This window comes from Poromitra crassiceps (assembly GCF_964638095.1).
Source record: "Poromitra crassiceps genome assembly, chromosome: 7".
Lineage (NCBI taxonomy): Eukaryota > Metazoa > Chordata > Actinopteri > Beryciformes > Melamphaidae > Poromitra > Poromitra crassiceps.
Genome location: NC_139628.1, coordinates 19,590,463 through 19,611,351, shown reverse-complemented (window position 1 = coordinate 19,611,351; position 20,889 = coordinate 19,590,463). Strand labels below are relative to the sequence as shown.

At 47.9% G+C, this 20,889-nt stretch overlaps 1 protein-coding gene across 1 annotated transcript in view; it reads left to right on the top strand.

The window, feature by feature from the left end:
• Positions 1-20,889, top strand: part of LOC310779276 (broad substrate specificity ATP-binding cassette transporter ABCG2-like) — a gene marked incomplete at its 3' end in the record, with an annotated part of 52,612 nt that overhangs the window by 10,846 nt on the left and 20,877 nt on the right. The window contains exons 4-8 of the mRNA XM_083639797.1: positions 11,317-11,376; positions 13,580-13,694; positions 16,120-16,272; positions 17,008-17,165; positions 19,754-19,856. Coding sequence (XP_083495923.1) covers positions 11,317-11,376; positions 13,580-13,694; positions 16,120-16,272; positions 17,008-17,165; positions 19,754-19,856 — 589 coding nt within the window. The remainder of the gene's footprint in view (positions 1-11,316; positions 11,377-13,579; positions 13,695-16,119; positions 16,273-17,007; positions 17,166-19,753; positions 19,857-20,889) is intronic.

Below are 20,889 nucleotides of genomic sequence, written 5' to 3'. Positions count from 1 at the left end.
TGGACTGTAGATAACACCTACTCACATGTGCATCTCCAATAAGTATAGCACAATGTCACATACAATAAAGTGCTGTGTGTGTGTGTGTGTGTGTGTGTGTGTGTGTGTGTGTGTGTGTGTGTGTGTGTGTGTGTGTGTGTGTGTGTGTTTTATTGAATGTAATGATTGACCAGTGTGTGTCGTGTCCAGGTGCAGAGTGGAGCAGAGAAGCGTCCTTGTGAAGGCAGGATATTTATTGGAGGTGCTGTGGACTAAAGTTCAGGATGAGCTGTGTTCACTGTCTGCACGTTCAGAGGAGTCATTGTTCCCAGGGATGCTATGTTCCCCAGATTATAGCACATCATCAGAACATGACAAAGGGTCCTATGTTCCCTGGGTTCTATGTTCCCCACAGCACATAATGGGAACCTGAAAAAGATGTTCCCCAGCTCGGTCTGTCAAAAATAGGGCAACATCTGACCCACAGAACATTTGTTTTGTTGTGTAGTTGTTTTGAAGCCATGTTCAAAAAGAAGGAGAAAACAATTATAATATTTATGAAATATTGTATCTTGCATCAGGTAAAGCACTGCACTCTTGGAGTGGCAGAGCGCTCTCTGGACACTGTCGGAGGAGACGGCACAAACAGTCATAGCGAAATGCTCCAACTGTTGACTGATAAGTGCATTAAACAACAGTTAGCTAACTGCTAGCTGCTGCACATCTAAAACCTATTTCTATATATTGTTACAATAGTATGTCTCATCATCTCTGGGCCAAACACCGGACGGCGAAGCGACGCACAACTTCTGGAAGCGCAGTCAGTTTTCCTTGCAGCACCTTGTTAACAGTTTGGCGGTTCAGACCGACCGCGGCTCGGGCGGCTCGCAGCCTGCAGCCATACTTTCCACGTCTGGTCTATTTTTTGCGCGAGCCGCCAGCGATTGTGTGAAGGGCACGAAGTTAGTGTGAAGGCAGGCAGGAAGTTAGTGTGAAGGCAGGCAGGAAGTTAGTGTGAAGGCAGGCAGGAAGTTAGTGTGAAGGCAGGCAGGAAGTTAGTGTGAAGGCAGGCAGGAAGTTAGTGTGAAGGCAGGCAGGAAGTTAGTGTGAAGACAGGCAAGTCACTGGGGCAATCCATGTGGCGATCCATGTGTGGATTGCCACCATATGGTGGACAGGTTTTCTTGCGTTCACTGGGGGTGAGGGGGTGCCGCTGTGTCCCGGCCTGGCCTTCCCTCCCACGCCTTATGTGGGCGGGGGCCGGGTCGGGGGGCATCGGTGCTCTTCATCACTGGTCGAGGGCTGCCGGTTGGTTTAGAACAGCTTAGGTAGGCGATAGATTAGCTACAGCCTAAGGCTGACCTGTTAGTGTTCAGGCTAAAATCAGACTAGAGCAGGGTAGGATAGGCCAGATTAGGCTGTAGATTAGCTAGATACTATGTCCCAGTTAGCTCTGGTTAATGCTTAGAGTAGTCAGTTGTCTGATCTCCCCCCCCCCCCCCCCCCTCTCTCTTTCCCCCTTCCCCCGCTTCTTCCCTTCTTCCCCCTTCTTGTTCTCCTCTCTTTCCATGCTCTTTCCTCCCCCACATCCCACCGCCCCCCCCTCCCTTCTCCTGCTCTCTCCTCCTTCTCCCCCCCTCTGCTCCTTCTCCTCTTCTCCCCTATTTTCCTGAATCCCTGCCACTTCCTGCTCTCCCTTCTCTCACATTCCCCCTGCTCTCCTTCCCCTGCACCCTCCCACCTCTCCTTATCTGCCTCTCTCCTCCTCTCTGTCCTCCCCCCTCTCTCACATTCCCCCTGCTCTCCTTCCCCTGCACCCTCCCACCTCTCCTTCTCTGTTCTCTCCTCCTCCACATTTCCCATTTTCTCCCCACCCTCGCCCTAATCCGGGCCCGTATCCTACTCCCTCCCTCCACCCTAGACCCTACCTCTACTCTACCTCCCCTGTACCCTTCCACCTCTCCTTCTCTGTTCTCTCCTCCTCTCTGTCCTCTCCCCTCTCTCACATTCCCGCCGCTCTCCTTCCCCTGCGCCCTCCCACCTCTCCTTCTCTGTTCTCTCCTCCTCTCTGCCCTCTCCTCCCTCTCACATTCCCCCTGCTCTCCCTCCCCTGCACCCTCCCACCTCTCTGTTCTCTCCTCCTCCACATTTCCCATTTCCCCCCACCCTCGCCCTAATCCGGGCCCGTATCCTACTCCCTCCCCTCCCCCAACCCTAGACCCTACCCCTACCCTGGCTCTCCCTCCCCTGCACCCTCATCTCTCCTCCTCTGTTCTCTCCTCCTCCACATTTCCTATTTTCTCCCCACCTCCCCCCTCTCCTCCCTCTCCCTCCCTCCTCCACTCTCCTGCTTTCTTCAAATATTCAAATGTTATCTTTATTCTGTATATTCTTGTTACTGTGTGTTAGCTAGAATCAGCTAGACATACTTTCTGTGAAGCCCTCTGAGACATGCTTGTGAATTAGGGCTATATAAATAAACTTGACTTGACTTGACTTGAAGTTAGTGTGAAGGCAGGCACGAAGTTAGTGTGAAGACAGGCACGAAGTTAGTGTGAAGACAGGCAGGAAGTTAGTGTGAAGGCAGGCAGGAAGTTAGTGTGAAGGCAGGCAGGAAGTTAGTGTGAAGGCAGGCACAAAGTTAGTGTGAAGGCAGGCAGGAAGTTAGTGTGAAGGCAGGCAGGAAGTTAGTGTGAAGGCAGGCAGGAAGTTAGTGTGAAGGCAGGCAGGAAGTTAGTGTGAAGACAGGCAGGAAAGTTAGTGTGAAGGCAGGCAGGAAGTTAGTGTGAAGGCAGGCAGGAAGTTTGTGTGAAGGCAGGCAGGAAGTTAGTGTGAAGGCAGGCAGGAAGTTAGTGTGAAGGCAGGCAGGAAGTTAGTGTGAAGACAGGCAGGAGGTTAGTGTGAAGGCAGGCAGGAAGTTAGTGTGCAGGCAGGAAGTTAGTGTGAAGCCAGGCAGGAAGTTAGTGTGAAGGCAGGCAGGAAGTTAGTGTGCAGGCAGGCAGGAAGCTAGTGTGAAGGCAGGCAGGAAGTTAGTGTGAAGGCAGGCAGGAAGTTAGTGTGAAGGCACGCAGGAAGTTAGTGTGAAGGCAGGCAGGAAGTTAGTGTGCAGGCAGGCAGGAAGCTAGTGTGAAGGCACGCAGGAAGTTAGTGTGAAGGCACGCAGGAAGTTAGTGTGAAGGCAGGATGGAAGCTAGTGTGAAGGCAGGCAGGAAGCTAGTGTGAAGGCAGGCAGGAAGTTAGTGTGAAGGCACGCAGGAAGCTAGTGTGCAGGCAGGCAGGAAGTTAATGTGCAGGCAGGCAGGAAGCTAATGTGAAGGCAGGCAGGAAGTTAGTGTGCAGGCAGGCAGGAAGCTAGTGTGAAGGCACGCAGGAAGTTAGTGTGAAGGCACGCAGGAAGCTAGTGTGAAGACAGGCAGGAAGTTTATGTGAAGGCAGGCAGGAAGTTTGTGTGAAGGCAGGCAGGAAGCTAGTGTGAAGGCAGGCAGGAAGATAGTGTGAAGGCAGGCAGGAAGCTAGTGTGAAGGCACGCAGGAAGCTAGTGTGAAGGCAGGCAGGAAGCTAGTGTGAAGGCACGCAGGAAGCTAGTGTGAAGGCAGGCAGGAAGCTAGTGTGAAGGCACGCAGGAAGCTAGTGTGAAGGCAGGCAGGAAGCTAGTGTGAAGGCATGCAGGAAGCTAGTGTGAAGGCAGGCAGGAAGCTAGTGTGAAGGCAGGCAGGAAGTTAGTGTGAAGGCAGGCAGGAAGTTAGTGTGCAGGCAGGAAGTTAGTGTGAAGGCAGGCAGGAAGTTAGTGTGCAGGCAGGAAGTTAGTGTGAAGGCAGGCAGGAAGTTAGTGTGAAGGCAGGCAGGAAGTTAGTGTGAAGGCAGGCAGGAAGCTAGTGTGAAGGCAGGCAGGAAGTTAGTGTGAAGACAGGCAGGAAGTTAGTGTGAAGGCAGGCAGGAAGCTAGTGTGAAGGCAGGCAGGAAGTTAGTGTGAAGACAGGCAGGAAGTTAGTGTGAAGGCAGGCAGGAAGCTAGTGTGAAGGCAGGCAGGAAGTTAGTGTGAAGGCAGGCAGGAAGTTGGTGTGCAGGCAGGAAGTTAGTGTGAAGGCAGGCAGGAAGTTTGTGTGAAGGCATGCAGGAAGCTAGTGTGAAGGCAGGCAGGAAGCTAGTGTGAAGGCAGGCAGGAAGCTAGTGTGAAGGCAGGCAGGAAGTTAGTGTGAAGACAGGCAGGAAGTTAGTGTGAAGGCAGGCAGGAAGTTAGTGTGAAGGCAGGCAGTTAGTGTGAAGACAGGCAGGAAGTTAGTGTGAAGGCAGGCAGGAAGTTAGTGTGAAGGCAGGCAGGAAGCTAGTGTGAAGGCAGGCAGGAAGTTAGTGTGAAGACAGGCAGGAAGTTAGTGTGAAGGCAGGCAGGAAGCTAGTGTGAAGGCAGGCAGGAAGTTAGTGTGAAGGCAGGCAGGAAGTTAGTGTGCAGGCAGGAAGTTAGTGTGAACGCAGGCAGGAAGTTCGTGTGAAGGCAGGCAGGAAGCTAGTGTGAAGGCAGGCAGGAAGTTAGTGTGAAGGCAGGCAGGAAGTTAGTGTGCAGGCAGGAAGTTAGTGTGAAGGCAGGCAGAAAGTTAGTGTGCAGGCAGGAAGTTAGTGTGAAGGCAGGCAGGAAGTTAGTGTGAAGGCAGGCAGGAAGTTAGTGTGAAGGCAGGCAGGAAGCTAGTGTGAAGGCAGGCAGGAAGTTAGTGTGAAGGCAGGCAGGAAGTTAGTGTGAAGGCAGGCAGGAAGCTAGTGTGAAGGCAGGCAGGAAGTTAGTGTGAAGACAGGCAGGAAGTTAGTGTGAAGGCAGGCAGGAAGCTAGTGTGAAGGCAGGCAGGAAGTTAGTGTGAAGGCAGGCAGGAAGTTAGTGTGCAGGCAGGAAGTTAGTGTGAAGGCAGGCAGGAAGTTCGTGTGAAGGCATGCAGGAAGCTAGTGTGAAGGCAGGCAGGAAGCTAGTGTGAAGGCAGGCAGGAAGCTAGTGTGAAGGCAGGCAGGAAGTTAGTGTGAAGACAGGCAGGAAGTTAGTGTGAAGGCAGGCAGGAAGTTAGTGTGAAGGCAGGCAGGAAGCTAGTGTGAAGGCAGGCAGGAAGTTAGTGTGAAGACAGGCAGGAAGTTAGTGTGAAGGCAGGCAGGAAGCTAGTGTGAAGGCAGGCAGGAAGTTAGTGTGCAGGCAGGCAGGAAGCTAGTGTGAAGGCACGCAGGAAGTTAGTGTGGAGGCACGCAGGAAGTTAGTGTGAAGGCAGGCAGGAAGCTAGTGTGAAGGCAGGCAGGAAGCTAGTGTGAAGGCAGGCAGGAAGTTAGTGTGAAGGCACGCAGGAAGCTAGTGTGCAGGCAGGCAGGAAGTTAGTGGGCAGGCAGGCAGGAAGCTAGTGTGAAGGCAGGCAGGAAGTTAGTGTGCAGGCAGGCAGGAAGCTAGTGTGAAGGCACGCAGGAAGTTAGTGTGAAGACAGGCAGGAAGCTAGTGTGAAGGCACGCAGGAAGTTAGTGTGAAGGCAGGCAGGAAGCTAGTGTGAAGGCAGGCAGGAAGTTAGTGTGCAGGCAGGCAGGAAGTTAGTGTGCAGGCAGGCAGGAAGCTAGTGTGAAGGCAGGCAGGAAGTTAGTGTGAAGACAGGCAGGAAGTTTATGTGAAGGCAGGCAGGAAGTTTGTGTGAAGGCAGGCAGGAAGCTAGTGTGAAGGCACGCAGGAAGATAGTGTGAAGGCAGGCAGGAAGCTAGTGTGAAGGCACGCAGGAAGCTAGTGTGAAGGCAGGCAGGAAGCTAGTGTGAAGGCACGCAGGAAGCTAGTGTGAAGGCAGGCAGGAAGCTTGTGTGAAGGCACGCAGGAAGCTAGTGTGAAGGCAGGCAGGAAGCTAGTGTGAAGGCATGCAGGAAGCTAGTGTGAAGGCAGGCAGGAAGCTAGTGTGAAGGCAGGCAGGAAGTTAGTGTGAAGGCAGGCAGGAAGTTAGTGTGCAGGCAGGAAGTTAGTGTGAAGGCAGGCAGGAAGTTAGTGTGCAGGCAGGAAGTTAGTGTGAAGGCAGGCAGGAAGTTAGTGTGAAGGCAGGCAGGAAGTTAGTGTGAAGGCAGGCAGGAAGCTAGTGTGAAGGCAGGCAGGAAGTTAGTGTGAAGACAGGCAGGAAGTTAGTGTGAAGGCAGGCAGGAAGTTAGTGTGCAGGCAGGAAGTTAGTGTGAAGGCAGGCAGGAAGTTCGTGTGAAGGCATGCAGGAAGCTAGTGTGAAGGCAGGCAGGAAGCTAGTGTGAAGGCACGCAGGAAGCTAGTGTGAAGGCAGGCAGGAAGTTAGTGTGAAGACAGGCAGGAAGTTAGTGTGAAGGCAGGCAGGAAGTTAGTGTGAAGGCAGGCAGGAAGCTAGTGTGAAGGCAGGCAGGAAGTTAGTGTGAAGACAGGCAGGAAGTTAGTGTGAAGGCAGGCAGGAAGCTAGTGTGAAGGCAGGCAGGAAGTTAGTGTGCAGGCAGGAAGTTAGTGTGAACGCAGGCAGGAAGTTCGTGTGAAGGCAGGCAGGAAGCTAGTGTGAAGGCAGGCAGGAAGTTAGTGTGAAGGCAGGCAGGAAGTTAGTGTGCAGGCAGGAAGTTAGTGTGAAGGCAGGCAGGAAGTTAGTGTGCAGGCAGGAAGTTAGTGTGAAGGCAGGCAGGAAGTTAGTGTGAAGGCAGGCAGGAAGTTAGTGTGAAGGCAGGCAGGAAGCTAGTGTGAAGGCAGGCAGGAAGTTAGTGTGAAGACAGGCAGGAAGTTAGTGTGAAGGCAGGCAGGAAGCTAGTGTGAAGGCAGGCAGGAAGTTAGTGTGAAGACAGGCAGGAAGTTAGTGTGAAGGCAGGCAGGAAGCTAGTGTGAAGGCAGGCAGGAAGTTAGTGTGAAGGCAGGCAGGAAGTTAGTGTGCAGGCAGGAAGTTAGTGTGAAGGCAGGCAGGAAGTTCGTGTGAAGGCATGCAGGAAGCTAGTGTGAAGGCAGGCAGGAAGCTAGTGTGAAGGCAGGCACGAAGCTAGTGTGAAGGCAGGCAGGAAGTTAGTGTGAAGACAGGCAGGAAGTTAGTGTGAAGGCAGGCAGGAAGTTAGTGTGAAGGCAGGCAGGAAGCTAGTGTGAAGACAGGCAGGAAGTTAGTGTGAAGGCAGGCAGGAAGCTAGTGTGAAGGCAGGCAGGAAGTTAGTGTGAAGACAGGCAGGAAGTTAGTGTGAAGGCAGGCAGGAAGCTAGTGTGAAGGCAGGCAGGAAGTTAGTGTGAAGACAGGCAGGAAGTTAGTGTGAAGGCAGGCAGGAAGCTAGTGTGAAGGCAGGCAGGAAGTTAGTGTGAAGGCAGGCAGGAAGTTAGTGTGCAGGCAGGAAGTTAGTGTGAAGGCAGGCAGGAAGTTCATGTGAAGGCATGCAGGAAGCTAGTGTGAAGGCAGGCAGGAAGCTAGTGTGAAGGCAGGCAGGAAGCTAGTGTGAAGGCAGGCAGGAAGTTAGTGTAAAGACAGGCAGGAAGTTAGTGTGAAGGCAGGCAGGAAGTTAGTGTGAAGGCAGGCAGGAAGCTAGTGTGAAGGCAGGCAGGAAGTTAGTGTGAAGACAGGCAGGAAGTTAGTGTGAAGGCAGGCAGGAAGCTAGTGTGAAGGCAGGCAGGAAGTTAGTGTGAAGGCAGGCAGGAAGTTAGTGTGCAGGCAGGAAGTTAGTGTGAAGGCAGGCAGGAAGTTCGTGTGAAGGCAGGCAGGAAGTTAGTGTGAAGGCAGGCAGGAAGTTAGTGTGCAGGCAGGCAGGAAGCTAGTGTGAAGGCAGGCAGGAAGTTCGTGTGAAGGCAGGCAGGAAGCTAGTGTGAAGGCAGGCAGGAAGTTAGTGTGAAGGCAGGCAGGAAGTTAGTGTGCAGGCAGGAAGTTAGTGTGAAGGCAGGAAGTTCGTGTGAAGGCATGCAGGAAGCTAGTGTGAAGACAGGCAGGAAGCTAGTGTGAAGGCAGGCAGGAAGCTAGTGTGAAGGCAGGCAGGAAGTTCGTGTGAAGGCAGGCAGGAAGTTAGTGTGAAGGCAGGCAGGAAGTTTGTGTGAAGGCATGCAGGAAGCTAGTGTGAAGACAGGCAGGAAGCTAGTGTGAAGGCAGGCAGGAAGCTAGTGTGAAGGCAGGCAGGAAGCTAGTGTGAAGGCAGGCAGGAAGTTAGTGTGAAGGCAGGCAGGAAGTTAGTGTGAAGGCAGGCAGGAAGCTAGTGTGAAGGCAGGCAGGAAGTTAGTGTGAAGGCACGCAGGAAGTTAGTGTGAAGGCAGGCAGGAAGTTAGTGTGCAGGCAGGAAGTTAGTGTGAAGACAGGCAGGAAGTTAGTGTGAAGACAGGCAGGAAGTTAGTGTGAAGGCAGGCAGGAAGTTAGTGTGAAGACAGGCAGGAAGTTAGTGTGAAGGCAGGCAGGAAGCTAGCTGTGAAGACAGGCAGGAAGTTAGTGTGAAGACAGGCAGGAAGTTAGTGTGAAGACAGGCAGGAAGTTAGTGTGAAGGCAGGCAGGAAGTTAGTGTGAAGACAGGCAGGAAGTTAGTGTGAAGGCAGGCAGGAAGTTAGTGTGAAGACAGGCAGGAAGTTAGTGTGAAGACAGGCAGGAAGTTAGTGTGAAGGCATGCAGGAAGTTAGTGTGAAGACAGGCAGGAAGTTAGTGTGAAGGCAGGCAGCAAGTTAGTGTGAAGGCAGGCAGGAAGTTAGTGTGAAGGCAGGCAGCAAGTTAGTGTGAAGGCAGGCAGCAAGTTAGTGTGAAGGCAGGCAGGAAGTTAGTGTGAAGGCAGGCAGGAAGTTTGGGTGAAGGCAGGCAGGAAGTTTTTTTTTTTTTTTTTTTAACCTTTATTTATACAGGGGGAGTCTCACTGAGAGCAATGCTCTCTTTTTCAGGAGTGCCCTGTTCACATTCACACACACACATTCATACCTGGAAGCTGCCCAGTACAACCACAGTCTGATCTGCTGGCCACTGATCAGCTCCACTGGAGCAGTTGGTGTTAAGGGCCTTGCTCAAGGGCACCTCAGTGGTGGTAATGAGGGAGGGGCAAGCGCTGCCTTTTCACTTTCTCCACCCTGATTTATCCTGCCGGTCCCGGGGATTGAACCGACGACCTTCCGGTCACAAGCTCGCTTCTCTAACCATTGGGCCACCACTGCCATTAGTGCCAGTTAGTGTGAAGGCAGGCAGGAAGTTAGTATAGGCCTACAAGTTGGGCAGAGCAAAACAGAACGCTTCTGGCTACTGCTCGAGCTGATCTGACGCGTGCCACCGCTTTCTGATCCAGTGTGTTTGTGACGCAATGCTTTCATCCTCCACACTGTCGACAAGCTCGTGGGGGAGAGTTTGTATCATATATTGATAAGAAAGTTTGTCTTTTATCCTTTTTAAAACTGACCGTTGACGTTCATATTCATTCATACAGAAAGAGCTACTGATACTACAGCTGCGCTCTCATTTTAGTGTAGAGCGTCGGACTGGATTTACGAACGCACCCAGATCACTACCGTTCAGATGGGTTTATTCAGACTCTGCAGCACTTCCTCTTTTAGTTTTGGTTGGTTTGTAACGGCACTGAGACGCCTGACAAATCTCAGTGCTCTAACAGGAGGATGGTTCAGAAACGACCCTAAAGCACAGCTTTACTGTCAGCTCTTTGTCTCGCAGGTCATCCGCTCGGCTGTCATTGTGTAACTTTCACTTCCTCTTCCCTCTGCAGTCACGCAGCCTTCAGGTCTGCACGTCATGTTTAGCACTTCGCACCGTCATGTTTAGCACTTTGCACCGTCGTGTTTAGCACTTTGCACCGTCATGTTGCACCGTCATGTTTAGCAGTTTGCACCGTCATGTTTAGCAGTTCACCGTCATGTTTCGCAGTTTGCATTGTCATGTTTAGCAGTTTGCACCGTCATGTATAGCAGTTTGCACCGTCATGTTGAGCAGTTTGCACCGTCATGCTTAGCAGTTTGCACCGTCATGTTTAGCAGTCTGCACCGTCATGTTGCACCGTCATGTTTAGCAGTTTGCACCGTCGTGTTTAGCAGTTTGCACTGTCATTTTTAGCAGTTTGCACCGTCATGTTTAGCATTTTGCACCGCCATGTTTAGCAGTTTGCACCGTCATGTTTAGCACTTTCCTGTGTCATGTTTCAGTTTGGGTTCATGTGGGTCTAAAGCCCATATGGCACACGAATCAAACATTCTACAACAAACAGAGTTGTTTGTTTGGTGTGACATGGCTGTCTTTCCTCGTTTGGGGATGTTTGGTCAGGTGGGTCGCAGGAGATTTTATTTGGGTCGGCAAATAAATGAGCAGCCTTTCTTCCACAGCCTTTCGTTTAAAATGTGTATATTTACTGAGAGGAAATAAGAACAATGAAGACTGTTAACGCCTCCTAAATGCATTTATTTGGTCTAATTTATAAAGCATTTGACGTGGCATGTTTTCAATAACATATATATAAAATGTATATCACTTCAAAATGAGTGGTTCACCTATTCAAGAAAATAAGGTGCACAACTGGCAGTGAAAAAACAGTGACACTTTAGCCACAGCAAAATTAGAGGAAACACAGGCATAAAGCGGCTCATTCATAAAACTTACCGGCGTGCCAGCCATCGCGTTCTCATGGTTTTGTTATCTAGCTAACATAGTAGCAGCTAGCGGTAGCATGTTTACGTTAGTGTCAGCGTGTTTGTGACAAAAGAAAACCGCATTGTCATGGTTGCCGTGTTAGAAATAAGATGCAGTCATGTTTTATGAGATTGCAGAGTCATGACAGAGCTTGGGAGGAAGGCCTGACACATACGCACGCACGCGGGTGCACACACGCATACACACAGGCAGACACACACACACACACACACACACACACACACACACACACATATTCAATTCTTATGAAAAAGTAAACTGGTAATGAGAATGAATTCCGTGTTTCTCTCGCTCTCTCTCTGTCTCTCTGTGTGTGTGTGTGTGTGTCTCTCTCTCTCTCTCTCTGTCTCTCTATGTGTGTGTCTCTCTTGCTCTCTCTCTCAATTCAATTCAATTCAAAGGGGCTTTATTGGCATTATAAGATGCATCTTACATAGCCAAAGCATACATTAGCAACACAATTACAAATAATCAAAAACAGAAAACAAGACATCTTGTTACCCAGTAACATAAATCACAAAATCTGAAGATATTCTAAGAGGAAGAGAAAATAAAATAAAATGGAATGTTATAAGATATAATATAATAAAGACTATTGTTGACCGGAATCTATTCAGAATAATAACAGAACAGTAGTAAACGGGCAGTTAAATGGTGATAGTGCAAATAGTGAGCAATTACAGTATATTAACAAAACTCCAAAGAATCTGTAAATAACCGTTGTTATTGTGACTCTCTCTCTGTCTCTCTCTCTCAGTGGGATGATGAAGCCTGGTCTGAACGCCATCATGGGCGCCACGGGAAGCGGCAAATCATCGTGAGTGTGGTGTGTGTGTGTGTGTGTGTGTGTGTGTGTGCGCGTGTGTGCGTGCGCGCGCACGTGTGTGTGCATGGTCCGTGGGAGAGAGGGGAAGCCAACATTGGTCCCATGCTTTGCTGATTCAGATTATTTGTTAACCTCTGTGTGTGTGTGTGTGTGGGGGGGGGGGGGGGGGATTTCGCATGAATTAAGGGGAAAATTGATGTACATTTGAGGATCATTTTAAGGGATTACTGGTTTGTAGTGGTTGAGGGTGGAAAGAGTACCAAAAAAATCTACTTAAGTAAAAGTACTGTTACTTTCATTACATTTTACTTAAAGCCCCAATCAGTAAGATTTTTGACATTTTTTACTGTAATATGCTTTTTAGTCATAGGACATGATAGATTGACTTGTAATAGGGAGACTCTCGCCTTTATTTATCCCACACCGCCCTCCATTGGCCAGCCCTGGGACTAAGCAGTTTGTCTGCCACGTCCCGTGGCAAAAAAAAATAAAAAAATAAAAAGATGCGCGCATGCGCTGTACAGTGGAAGCGCTGTCTTCATGAAAACAAGGAAGTAACTCGGTGCGGATTTGCTACGAAAATGATGTTTCACGTAACTATGGATTATTATTTCATCACGTGGTGAGTACCCAACATCACAACATGTACATAGAGCTTTCTGCCGCTGTGTTTTGTTGACTTTGAACGGCGATATCGATATCGATACTAATGCACGCAGAGGGCGCAGTTTCCCCAATAGCAAAACTTGGAAAAGTTGCTGAATGGGGCTTTAAGTAGAAGTCAAATTACTGGTTTAAAAATCTACTTGAGTAATAGTAAAAATTTGGTCATTTAAAATGTACTCAGAGTAAAAGTTACTTAGTTACTTAGTTACTACTCGTCAATGTATTCTCGCTGCTTTCTGACTGACCGTTGTTCAACTTTTGGTGAAGAGTTGCGTTTGGTTTTGATGGCGGTTTGCTCTACGTGCGCGTCATCCAGAGAGGTCTTATGATCACAGTGCTTCCCACACACATCGTAGCGCCCCTTCCCTCGTTGTGATGATGTCATCTGGCGATTTCTAGTGACTTTTTGATCAGCCAATAGTTGCTTTCCTTGGGACTGTCTCCTTGGCCGAATGGTTAGCATGTTCGACTTTAGAAGGCCCCACACCAAATACCCGGGTTCGATTCCCTCCTACAGCCATGTCCACTGCAGGGGGAGGTAGTGTGACTACTAACCCGGGTATATGAGGGCACGCTGGCCCTTGGCCAATGGGATTGTCCGTTAAAAATTTGTTACAAGGGTCAATAGATTGGACTGTTTTTGGTGCACAGTTCACAGTAAACTCGGGGAAACTTTGGATGTATTTTACTCTGTACTCTGAGGCTATTTAAAATGTATCAAAGTACATTACTTCTAGCAAAATTTACTTAAGTGAAAGTAAAATTACTGATTTTAAAAACTACTAAAAAAAGTACAAGTACACAGAAAAGCTACTCAATTACAGTAACTAGAGTAAATGTAATTAGTTACTTTCCACCTCTGAGTAAATGTACTTCAGTTATTTTCCAGCTCTGTTGATGTCATCACTGTGACAAGTTTCAAGAGCGTTACACTGTAAAATATAAGATGCCAAAAGTCACAGTGCAAAATTATTTGCATATTCTTAGTTTGTGAGTGAATTCAGATGCAGATATACTTCGATCTTACATTATGCACTATTGTGAATGAACTCTGTGTTTTTAATAGTTTCTATATTAAATCCTATGTTTTTCCTAAATCTACTTTGAACCAATCTAAGTCACAGAATACTTTATCTTGGTTATCTTACCTCATCGCTGCTGCAGTCAGATCACTGCTAAATTGCAGATGTGATTGTTAGAAATGTGGTTCAAAGCTTCTGCCAGACTCTTGGTTCATCTTTCAGAACCTCATTGGCATGTGTGCACAAAGGCTGCATGGCTGGTGATACACTAACAAGTCAATACCCACACAAATCCACTTTATACATTGCAGACGTGAAATTTGGTGCAAACTTTAACCAAATCTAAGTAACAGTCAGAGTATTATCTCTTGGTCTGTCATACCTTACGTCAGTTCAAGACCTCACTGCTGCTCTCTGCTGGCGTACAATAACACAACTTACAGAATTCCATCACAGTCAGTGCCAAGGGTCTATATTAAACAGGCTGATGTCATGTTGTCATTCAGGTTCCTGGACGTGCTGGCGGCCCGGAAGGACCCGTCCGGCCTGACAGGAGAGGTTCTGATCGACGGAGCGCCGCAGCCACCCAACTTCAAATGCCTGTCTGGATATGTGGTCCAGGTAGGAAACCTCTGTCCCTGATCCAACATATTCTAACTCAAAAGTTTGTTCAAATGTTAAACGTAGCTTACAATTGAAATGTGCTTTGAAAACGCTGGGAATGAATACATTTATATACATGTACATATTTTATAAACGGATCAATAGAAAATGTATCGCACAAAAAAATAAAACGTTGGGAATTGAACCCCATCAGTGGCAATGAAGGCAACTACGACCAGAACGCCTACTGGTTTTATCCACCGTGGCTTCAATTTCACACGTTGTGGGAGTTCTATAGAAGCCTAGACTACCCTGCACATTGTGGGAGTTCTATAGAAGCCTATTGGACTACCCTGCACGTTGTGGGAGTTCTATAGAAGCCTATTGGACTATACCTGCATGTTGTGGGAGTTCTATAGAAGTCTATTGGACTACCCTGCACATTGTGGGAGTTCTATAGAAGTCTATTGGACTATACCTGCATGTTTCTGGGAGTTCTATAGCAGTCTATTGGACTACCCGGCACATTGTGGGAGTTCTATAGAAGTCTATTGGACTACCATGCATGTTGTAGGAGTTCTATATAAGTCTGTTGGACTACCCTGCATGTTGTGGGAGTTCTATAGAAGCCTATTGGACTACCCTGCATGTTGTGGGAGTTCTATAGAAGCCTATTGGACTACCCTGCACATTGTGGGAGTTCTATAGAAGTCTATTGGACTACCCTGCACATTGTGGGAGTTCTATAGAAGTCTATTGGGCTACCCTGCATGTTGTGGGAGTTCTATAGAAGCCTATTGGACTACCCTGCACATTGTGGGAGTTCTATAGAAGTCTATTGGACTACCCTGCACATTGTGGGAGTTCTATAGAAGTCTATTGGACTACCCTGCATGTTGTGGGAGTTCTATAGAAGTATATTGGACTACCCTGCACATTGTGGGTGTTCTATAGAAGTCTATTGGACTACCCTGCATGTTGTGGGAGTTCTATAGAAGTCTATTTGACTACCATGCATGTTGTGGGAGTTCTATAGAAGTCTGTTGGACTACCCTGCACGTTGTGGGAGTTCTATAGAAGCCTATTGGACTACCCTGCATGTTGTGGGAGTTCTATAGAAGCCTATTGGACTACCCTGCATGTTGTGGGAGTTCTATAGAAGCCTATTGGACTATACCTGCATGTTGTGGGAGTTCTATAGAAGTCTATTGGACTACCCTGCACATTGTGGGAGTTCTATAGAAGTCTATTGGACTATACCTGCATGTTTCTGGGAGTTCTCTATTGGACTACCCGGCACATTGTGGGAGTTCTATAGAAGTCTATTGGACTACCATGCATGTTGTGGGAGTTCTATAGAAGTCTGTTGGACTACCCTGCATGTTGTGGGAGTTCTATAGAAGCCTATTGGACTACCCTGCATGTTGTGGGAGTTCTATAGAAGCCTATTGGACTACCCTGCACATTGTGGGAGTTCTATAGAAGTCTATTGGACTACCCTGCACGTTGTGGGAGTTCTATAGAAGCCTATTGGACTACCCTGCACATTGTGGGAGTTCTATAGAAGTCTATTGGACTACCCTGCACATTGTGGGAGTTCTATAGAAGTCTATTGGACTACCCTGCATGTTGTGGGAGTTCTATAGAAGCCTATTGGACTACCCTGCACATTGTGGGAGTTCTATAGAAGCCTATTGGACTACCCTGCACGTTGTGGGAGTTCTATAGAAGTATATTGGACTATACCTGCATGTTGTGGGAGTTCTATAGCAGTCTATTGGACTACCCTGCATGTTGTGGGAGTTCTATAGAAGTATATTGGACTACCCTGCATGTTGTGGGAGTTCTATAGAAGCCTATTGGACTACCCTGCATGTTGTGGGAGTTCTATAGAAGTATATTGGACTACCCTGCACGTTGTGGGAGTTCTATAGAAGTCTATTGGACTACCCTGCACGTTGTGGGAGTTCTATAGAAGTATATTGGACTACCCTGCACGTTGTGGGAGTTCTATAGAAGTCTATTGGACTACCCTGCACGTTGTGGGCGTTCTATAGAAGTCTATTGGACTACCCTGCACGTTGTGGGAGTTCTATAGAAGTCTATTGGACTACCCTGCATGTTGTGGGAGTTCTATAGAAGTCTATTGGACTACCCTGCACGTTGTGGGAGTACTATAGAAGTCTATTGGACTACCCTGCACGTTGTGCGAGTTCTATAGACGTCTATTGGACTACCCTGCACGTTGTGGGAGTTCTATAGAAGTCTATATTGGACTACCCTGCACGTTGAAACATGATGAAAAACCCAGTGTCTTAACTAGTGACACCAAGGGGTCCTGACCAATCGTCAGTATTTGACCAGTTGAGAGAACGGGTTGACAAACTGACAAACCTGCTCCCTCCATCAACCCCCCCCCCACCCACCGCCCCACCCCCTCCAGGATGATGTTGTCATGGGAACGCTGACGGTCAGGGAGAACTTCATCTTCTCTGCAGCGCTGCGTCTCCCCTCCTCCGTGTCCCAGAGCGAGAAGGAGGACAAGGTCAACCGGCTCATCCAGGAGCTGGGCCTCAACAAGGTGGCCAACGCCAGGGTGAGTGTGTGTGTGTGTGTGTGTGTGTGTGTGTGTGTGTGTGTGTGTGTGTGTGTGTGTGTGTGTGTGTGTGTGTGTGTGTGTGTGTGTGTGTGTGTGTGTGTGTGTGTGTGTGTGTGTGTGTGTGTGTGTGCATGCATGCGTGCGCTGATTTTGGGGGCAGGGCTTAACATTAGGGTTATGTTAAGGTTAAGGTTAGGTTTAGGCCAGTAGCAATCTGGGATCCCAGAGTCTATTTTGATTTGAAAAATAGACTCTGGGACAGCCCTACCTTTCTTCCCAGCTTCCTGTACAGAGCGCCTCTCCTGCCACCGTCTCTTCCTTTTCCGTGTCCGTTTCTAATAACGTTAAGGCAAAAACACACCTCAACTCGTCTCACAACAACAGTGGAAAAGGACTGGAGGTGTAGTTGTTGTGACTAGTAGTATCGCCAAAGTCGCTGTGCAAGTTGCTATTCAGACTGTGTACAGTGGAGCACGGACACGGAAAAGGAAGTGACAGGAAGCCGGGAAAAAGGTAGGGCTGTCCCAGAGCCTATTTTAATTTTTCAAATAAAAATAGACTCTGGGTTCCCAGATTGGGCCAGTAGAGTAAGTCTCCAGGGAATGTATGTACTGTAAATATAGGCTACCCACAAAGTGACCTAAGTAAGAGTGTGTGGTTGTGTGTGTGTGTGTGTGTGTGTGTGTGTGTGTGTGTGTGTGTGTGTGTGTGTGTGTGTGTGTGTGTGTGTAGGTGGGCACCCAGCTGATCCGGGGTATCTCTGGCGGCGAGAGGAAGAGGACGAACATCGGCATGGAGCTGATCATCGACCCACCTGTGCTTTTCCTGGACGAGCCCACCACCGGCCTGGACGCTAGCACCGCTAACTCTGTGCTGCTGCTGCTCAAAAGGTACACGCGTGCACACACACACACACACACACACACACACACACACACACACACACACACACACACACACACACACACACACACACACACACACACACACACACACACACACACACACACCATACTTGCCAACCCTCCCATTTTTCCCAGGAGACTTGTGATTTTCATTGCTCTCTCCCTGTTTCCTCTCGATGTTAACTTAACTCAAGTCAAGTCTAGTCAAGTTTATTAATTAATTAATTTTGTCCTAATTCACAAGCATGACTCAGAGGTAGGGATGCACCGATCGATCGGCACGTGACCGGAGATGGCCGATTTTCACGTGATCGGCCTCAATCGGTGATCTGCGCCGGTCACTCTAAAATGCTGATTCTGTGAGCCGATTTTCAAGTGACGTGTGCGCACACGAAAGCAGCGAGACCGAGACGGATGAGTTGCAGCCAAAACAAAAGCTGCCACTACACACATGCCACAGCATGTCTTCGTCGGTGTGGAGCCGCGGAGGGGCAGGGTAGGTTGGAGTCCACGTCCAGTCTGAGCGGCTCGCTTCCCCTTCCTCCTCTGTCTCTCGGCACACGCAACAGTCAGTCAGTGCCATGGGCACACCCCACTGCAAACGCTCTCTCTCTGACTGTCACTCTCTCACCGTCCCCTCTTCCCAGACCAGCATCCACATCACCGCTGCCTGCTGCTGCTGCTATCTGTCACTCACGTTGTAACGTGCATACAGCCAGGAGAGGACTTATGTTTCGTATTGCGAATAGAACGACGAACATAATAATAAAACGCATCCGCCACTCTGTGTGTAAACTACGATATTCAAACTGAGTCAACTCAAACTCATTTCCTCATCTAGGCTACTCAATAACAGCCAAATCCACAACTGTAGAGTGGGCATGGCTCCGAAGGTCTCTGGGCTCCAGAGCTATAGGCTACAAACTCCTTGTCCATGGATAACATTTTGATGTTTATTTATTTTAGTTTATTAGTTTATTTGGCAGGGACATATACAAAAAAAAAACATTAAACCCCATAGGGGAAGAGATGCTTTGTAACAGATTTAGCCATAGGCTACTTTCCATCTGAAGCTCCTGTTCTGTTGCACCTTTTTTCTTTTGGAAAAGTAAATGCATGATAGCTGTGGGATATACTGGAATTAATTGTTTTATATTCATTGTATTTACACAAAAAAGAAAAGCTCTGTCCAGTAACCTGGAACACTTTTATTTTGAGATGTTTTTGAGTGAGATGTCCTACCTCATGCAAATGATAAGAAATGTGACATGAATGTTAATTTTCTATTAAAGCAAAGTAAAAAAATAACCCGCCAATTATTGTTCTTAGAAAAAAAATCGGAATCGGCAAAAATCGGTATCGGCAAGTCAGACTATTCAAAAATCGGAAATCGGAATCGGCCAACAAAATCGCAATCGGTGCATCCCTACTCAGAGGGCTTTACAGAGAATATGTCTAGCTAAAACTAGCTAAGCACAACAATAACAATACTAGTAATGATAACATGATTGAGCAATCTTATATTAGAAAGGGACAGAGGGAGGGGGAAGGGGGGAGAATGGAGGGAGAAGGAGAGAGCAGGGGAAGGGAGGGAGGAGAGAGAGAACAGGGTATACTGGGTCAGTTTCGAAACATGCTAATGTATATCACAATATGATACGTATAGGCAAAGTACATTTTAGTAATCCAATTATCATATTATCATATATTACAATTACCTGGCAATATGATGCCACTGAATAGACAACAAACGATTAGTCTGACATCCATCGCCGAGCCCTATGGGGCAAACAGCTGTTACAGTACTCATTCCATCTGGCCATCCCGCTGCAGCGGCCAGTTAGTACAACAGGGCCAGGTTTTCCTGGCAGGGAAGTGGGGGGGAGGGGTCAGGGAGCTTACATATATCTGGCATTCATTTATGGCATTGTTTTTCATAATTAGATGTTAAAATCATAACAATATCCCATCAGCTAGACACCATAATGCAGGATTTATTCATTTTGTCCTGGGGGTTTATTTTAACCAATTGAATTTTGATAATTATGGAATGTGCTTCTGCTGTTTTATGGGGTTTTTGACAATGTGCCTTTATCCTTGAAACGTCTCTCTCCCTCCCCCTTCTCTCTCTCGGTCTCTCTCTCTCTCTCCCTCACCCCTTCTCTGTCTCTCTCTCCCTCCTGCTTCTCTCTCCCTCTCTCCCCCTTCTCTGTCTGTCTCTCTCTGTGTGTTGTTGCCTCTCTCTCTCTCCCTCCCCTTCTCTCTCTTGGTCTCTCTCTCTCCCTCACCCCTTCTCTGTCTCTCTCTCCCTCCTGCTTCTCTGTCCCTCTCTCCCCCTTCTCTCTCCGTCTCTCTCTCCCTCCCCCTTCTCTCTCTCTCTTGCTCCCCTTCTCTTTCTCTCCCTCTCCCCCTTCTCTCTATGTCTCTCTCTCCCTCCCTCCCCTTCTCTCGCTGTTGCTCTCTCTCCTTCTGCCTCGTCTCTCTCCCTCCCTCCATCCCCCCTTCTCTCTCTCTCTCTCTGGCACTCTCTTGCCCTCCCTCTCTGTCTTTGCCTCTCGCTCTCTCTCTCTCAGGATGGCAAACAATGGTCGCACCATCATCCTGTCCATCCACCAGCCTCGGTACAGCATCTACCGTCTGTTTGACAACCTCACCCTGCTGGTCAACGGCAAACAGGTGACGGTCACACCAGCTGCTAGTCTCACGTAGTCTCACATGGCCTCACGTAGTCTCGGTGGTCTCACGTAGTCTCACGTGGTCAGACTCAACACAGACAGAGCGATAGGGCGAAAATTCGCTCGTCGCCCGAGATGAAATATCCCAACTCGAGCGAAATTTTGCTGCCAACAGTCACTTGCTGCTTAACGCTGTTTGGCTGCCGTAACCCCAGAGTATTTATTCATTCTTGCATCCGGGGAAACAGTTGTGTTGTTTGCGTTTTCATCCTAACGTTAGAGTTGTGTGCTGCTTGTTTCTTGACAGTGAAGATCTCTCTCGAAGCTCGCTGCACCCCGCCCACATCTATCAGCGGGCCGACACAGGTGCTGCCAATTGTGCACAAATAGTCTATAGAGTATGAACTAGGGGTGTCACAATATATCGTCCCACGAAATTTCGCGATAGTAAAACGTCACGATATGTATCGTTGAGATGAAATCTCATATCGCAAAAAAAAAAAAAAAAATCAAAACTTTTTTTTTTTTTTTTTTTTTTTCAAAAATAGACTAAGAAACGTCTTTGTTTGTTGAAGTTCAATGTGTGGAAAGTAGTTCAGTTGAACAAGTCTCTGAAGAGACACATGAGAAGTTATACAGGAGAGAAACCATTCAATTGAGTTTCTGGCAAAACTGTTTACTTGACAGGAAAAACTGGAGATGCATAAAAAATAGACTAAGAAAAGTGTTGTTGTTTGAGTTTGAAGAAAAACTGAAGATGCATAATGAGAATGTATACTACTGATAAACATTTTAGTTCAAAGTAAATCTAAGTGACGGTGTAACTCATTCTATTTCAAGATAAGCCTTATCTCCAATCTCATGTTTTTTCTAGTTGTTATTGTAATAACAATTTCCCACAACAGCATGTTTTGTATCTGTGCATTTCAAATAAAATACTACTTTTCCAGTCATATATTGTTATTATTCAAGTTTAAAAAAATATTGTTAAAATCGTATCGTATCGTATCGTTATCGTGAACCCAGTATCGTGA